Here is a 5,165-nt window from a genome sequence, read left to right as displayed (position 1 = left end):
AGAGTTTCTCATAATTCGCTCATCCACTCCCCCAGCTCAAACTGAATTCTTACTGGTCTTATGCCATTCCGCTCTGGTAATTCCCTATTGAGCAGGAGGTCAAGTACCAATAGATTATTAACAAAAAGTAAATTACAGGAAGGTAGAGTTATTCGGTCGTATAGAACATGAACAGGATCTCATTAACAAAACAATATCTCTATGAGATCAGAATATAATAACGTTTCTCATGCCAACATTTCCCCCCTTTGAGAACACTCAAGATGTCCCATATTGAGTCTTCTCATATTCCTTACTCAAAACCTGATTCATGGGTAGCATTTCCACTTTCTTATCTTTTAATACTTAAACAATAATTTCAGTCCTAAGTCCTCTTCAGCTTCTTGGGTAACACGGCTCACAGTCCACTCCTTTTCCTCAGCAGGTTCGACCTTTACTCGAGTGAAATGGACCCACGGTTTGACCCCTTGTAGTTTAGCCGCAGTCTTAGTAGTCAATAAAACAAGGTGGGGTCCTTTCCACTTCTTTTGAAGGGGCTCTTCTTTCCACGTCCGAAGCAAGACGCTGTCTCCTGGCTGAATATCGTGAAGGGGTTGGTCCAACGGAATGGGCTGATTGTCACGAACAAACCTGTGGATTGAAGACATAACAGACGACAGTGACAGCAAATATTTCCTTAAAAAACCCCTCCCCTATCCCCCATTTTATACCTGTACCAGGCACCCCATTCATTGGCCATGGTCGCCCAAACAAGATTTCGAATGGGCTTAATCCTAACCTCCCTTTGGGTAATATTTGGGTCCTTAAGAGGGCTAAGGGGAGGGCCTCTGGCCACTTAAGCTGAACTTCCTGGCACAATTTTGACAAATGTCTTTTCAAAGTCTGATTCCCTCTTTCCACCACTCCACTGGCCTGCGGTCTATATGGAGTGTGGTATTTCCATGGAATATTGAGTCCATCTGCTACTTTCGCCACACATCGGGCCGCGAAATGGGTTCCTCGGTCTGATTCAATCCATTCTGGTACTCCGAACCGGGGTACTATCTCCTTTAAAATTTTAGTGATAACGGTGTTGGCCATACAATTGTTACATGGAAATGCCTCTATCCATCCTGTAAAACGATTCACAAGTACCAGTAGGTACCGAAACCCACTGGCGCGAGGTAGTTCAGTAAAGTCAATTTGCCACACGAGTCCCGGTCCCGGGGCTGATGGTAGTGGGGAGGGTACCACGGGTCTTCCTGCTCGGGGATTATTTTTCTGACATACCATACAGTCTCTAACCACCCGTCTGGCTTCATTTCTTATTCCATCTCCTATAAAGTACTTCTCTAATAATTGGATTAGGGCCTTCTGACCCGCATGTCTTCCTTGAACCGTTGGCCTTATCAAGGGTCCGGGAAGCAACACTTGTCCTTTTTCACTTACATACCATCCTTCTCGCAGGTTCAGCTGTAACTGCTCAGCTAACTGCTGTTCTTGGGCAGAGTATTCTGGCTTCTCATGGGGATTTGGGAGAGTGGGAATCAGAGGCAAAAGAGATTCGCTACCCGTTTGGCCTCTTGGTCCACCCGGGCATTACCTCTAGTTACATCTCCATCCCCCCTTTGGTGAGCTTGACAATGGACAATAGCTACCTCCTTTGGTTCCTGTATAGCCTGGAGGAAGGCCTGGATTTGTTCTCCATATTTGACAGGCTCCCCTTGAGCTGTGAGCATTCCCCTTTCTCTCCAAATTCCAGCATGGGCGTGTGCTACCCCAAATACATACTTAGAGTCTGTCCAAATTGTAACTCGCAGATTCTTAGCCATTTCCAGGGCTCGAGTGAGGGCTATAAGTTCTTCTAGCTGAGCTGATGTACCCACTGGTAAAGGACGGGCCTCAATAGTTTCGTGCAGGCTGACTATCGCATATCCAGCTCTCCTTTTTCCGTTTATCACCTGGGAACTGCCATCTGTGAACCACTCTAAGTCCGCATTTAAAAGTGGTTGGTCCTTAAGGTCAGGGCGGCTCGAACATTGAGTGTCAATAGTCTCTAAACAGTCATGCTCAATTTCCTCTGTCCCCTTTTCAGGTAACAGGGTGGCTGGGTTCAAAGTTGGACTGGTTACCAACTTAACTTCTGCATTCTCTAACAACGACGCTTGGTACTTTGTGAGTCGGGCTTGCGTGAGCCAAAGCCCTCCTTTTGCCTCCAGCAGGGCTTGGACAGCGTGTGGGGTGTTGACCTCAACTTCCCCTCCCAAAGTGAGTTTTCCTGCCTCCTCTAAGACGATGGCTGCAGCCGCCACCGCCCGCAGGCACACTGGCCAGCCTCTAGCAACAGTATCTATTTGTTTAGAGAAGTAAGCCACAGGTCGCTTCCAACTTCCCACCTTTTGAGTTAATATTCCCAGGGCCACTCCCTTCCTTTCATGCACATACAGCTGAAATGGTTTAGTAATATCTGATAGACCTAGGGCTGGAGCTTCCATTACACGCACAATAATTTTAAAGCTTTAAATGCATGTTGAGCCTCTTTTGTAAAACAAAACAAGTCTCTGTCACTTCCTTTAACACACTCGTAAAGAGGCTTAGCCAGTACCCCAAAATCAGGTATCCATAATCTACAAAATCCTGCTGTTCCCAAAAAGGCACGCAGTTGTTTCCTATTGCTGGGCTTAGGGATTTGACAAATTGCTTTTTTCGCTCCTGCCAAGTTCATGCCTTTTTCTTGCTTTCTCCCTGGCTTTTGTTACAACCTGCTTACGCTCCACTTCAGACAACAGGGTTCTCATTAGGACCTGACAGTCATTCCAATCAGGCTTGTGACTGGCTAAACACCCTTTGAAAATTGAAATAAAGTGGCTAGGATCTGTGGAAAACTCCCTGGCTTGGGGTTTAAAAGTTGCCAAATTGTTCGGATTAAAGGGCACATGGGTCTACACCTGCATAGTAATAGCCTGCCGATCTGCAGCTCCCGGTCTGTCAACCACTGTTTCAGTCACTAATGGATATAATCCAGCCGATGGGGCTATCTCTGAATCATGGGAAACCCTTTCCCTATATGGAGGGGGTGTGGGTGCAGAAGCCGAAGCGGGGTCCTGGTGACAGTTTACATTAGGCTTATTTACAATTGGTTGTACTACACATGTTAATCCACACATTTCCTGCAAGTCTGATCTATTTCTAAGATATTCAAAACACTGGCCATACATATGTTCTTCCCATTTACCTGTACGTTGTAAGAACAAAAGCAGCTGCAATATGGTGTTATAATTTAGGGATCCCTCTGGTGGCCACCGCTCCTGCCCTTCTAAGTTATACTGTGGCCACTCTACTGTGCACAGTCTCCTTAGTCTAGATTTGGTCGTGGGGTCCCCCCTTATAATTTTCCAGTGTTTTAAAACACAAGCCAAAGGGGTGTTGTTCTTAGGGATATTCCGACCCTGACCATTCCTATGGGTACTCTGACCCTGACCCATAACCTTTGCCCCAGACCTTAATATCTGTCCGGCGTCCCGGAAGTCCCTTTCACAAAAAGGGACTGGGTCTTACCTGTCCAGAGGTCCGGCTCTCGCTGCTCCACCCTCTAGTTTCAGAGTTCCGGCTTTCGCCGCTCCATCCTCTGTTTCCTCTCTCTCTTCCACGTTGCTGCGTTGCACCGTTGTGTCATCCCTGGCAGGGGCTGCGGAATCTGGACGCCCAGTTCCCCTGGTAAAGTTACCGGTGTGCGCACTGGAAGTCCGACGCCGTCTCCCGCCACCCCCGCCAAGAGGCGAGCCGGGCAAGGCTTTAATTTAGAGTGCCCACCCAGGGACGCCAAAACTGTGCCACCTTAAGAAGGAGGCAACACTTTTATTGTCTTGGCTGGATCCTCAAGGAATACTTTCTTTTGCAAAATCTTACTGAAGAAGTAAATTTCTTTCTTACTCTCTCAAATTTCTTTGAGTAAGCTACTTTTCTACTGTGAGATTTCCTTTTCCCTAGATGATGTCAATCACTATCAAAACAGATCATAAGTTGATGGGCAGATGAAATGAATTATAGCGATAACCCAGGTACTGCTGTTCCCCTTTAAAACTGAGTCATTCTCAGAATAAGCTTTTGTGATAATACTTAGTGGAATGAAGACAATGAAATGACTATTTCTGTGTTTGGGGGCAGCCATGTTGTTATTAGGATGTGGCAAATGTACCAAGTTCAGGAAAACATGCTAGCTATGTCTACACTACAGATATCTTTCAAATGAAGCCCTTCTGGAAGATCTCTTCCAAAAGAATTTCTTTCAAAAAAGTCCATATACACACAAAAAAAACAGATCAAAAGAGCGATCTGCTCTTTCAAAAGACATTGTCCACACAGCCCCTGCTCTTTCAATAGAACAGGACAGGGACTGAAAAATCAGGCCACCCTGAGGACAGCTCTTTCAAAAAAAAAAAAAAAAAAAAGGGGGGTGGGGGAATTGTGGAGCATCTGCCCAAGAAAGAGGAATACAAATGAAGGAAATCAAAACTGCAAATGAGGTGCTAATTTACATATCTTCCACTTCATTTGCATAATCTCTTTTTGGAAAAGATTCTTTCAAACGAAAGAAAGCAGTGTAGGCTAGACTCTTTGAAAAGTAAACCCCATTTTCAAAAGAACTCTTCTTGCTGAAACAAAATAGGAAGAAGCGTTCTTTCGAAGATGAGGCTTACTTTAGAAAGAGCCCCCTCTATACTGCTTTTTTTTTTCTTTTTTGAAATAATTTCTTTTTGGAACAGATTATGCAAATGGAGCACAAGATATGTAAATCAGTGCCTCATTTGCATTTTTGAGTTCCTTAATTTGCATTCCTCTTTTGAAAGAAGAATACGAGTATAGATGTAGCTGTTTCCTTTTGAAAGAAAGGAAAGAAGAAAGGAAAGAAGAAACTTTCAAAAGGAAGAGTGATTTTGAAAGGAATGCTGCATTCTTTCAATTTACTTTTGAAAGAATGCTTTTTGTGTGTAGACACTCCATGGGATCTTTTATTAGATCGCCTTCTTTTGAAAAATCTTTTGAAAGAACTTGCTAGTGTAGATGCAGCTTCTGTGATAGTGGAGATGGGTTGTGGGAGTGAAGTAGACTAGATCTTCTACCATTAGTTCTGGCTCATTAAAAAAGGAGCGAAAACTAAGTAGTGGTTTACTTTGTCCCAATGA

At 44.5% G+C, this 5,165-nt stretch overlaps 1 protein-coding gene across 1 annotated transcript; it reads right to left on the bottom strand.

The window, feature by feature from the left end:
* Window positions 1-338: 338 nt before the first annotated feature.
* Window positions 339-2,704, bottom strand: LOC142017953 (uncharacterized). Its single transcript, XM_075003307.1, is given in 3 exon segments — window positions 339-630; window positions 1,771-2,486; window positions 2,489-2,704. Coding segments are annotated over 3 exon segments (1,224 nt in total).
* Window positions 2,705-5,165: the final 2,461 nt, after the last annotated feature.

Source organism: Carettochelys insculpta, chromosome 9 (assembly GCF_033958435.1).
Source record: "Carettochelys insculpta isolate YL-2023 chromosome 9, ASM3395843v1, whole genome shotgun sequence".
Lineage (NCBI taxonomy): Eukaryota > Metazoa > Chordata > Testudines > Carettochelyidae > Carettochelys > Carettochelys insculpta.
This window is presented reverse-complemented; position numbering and strand designations above follow the sequence as displayed.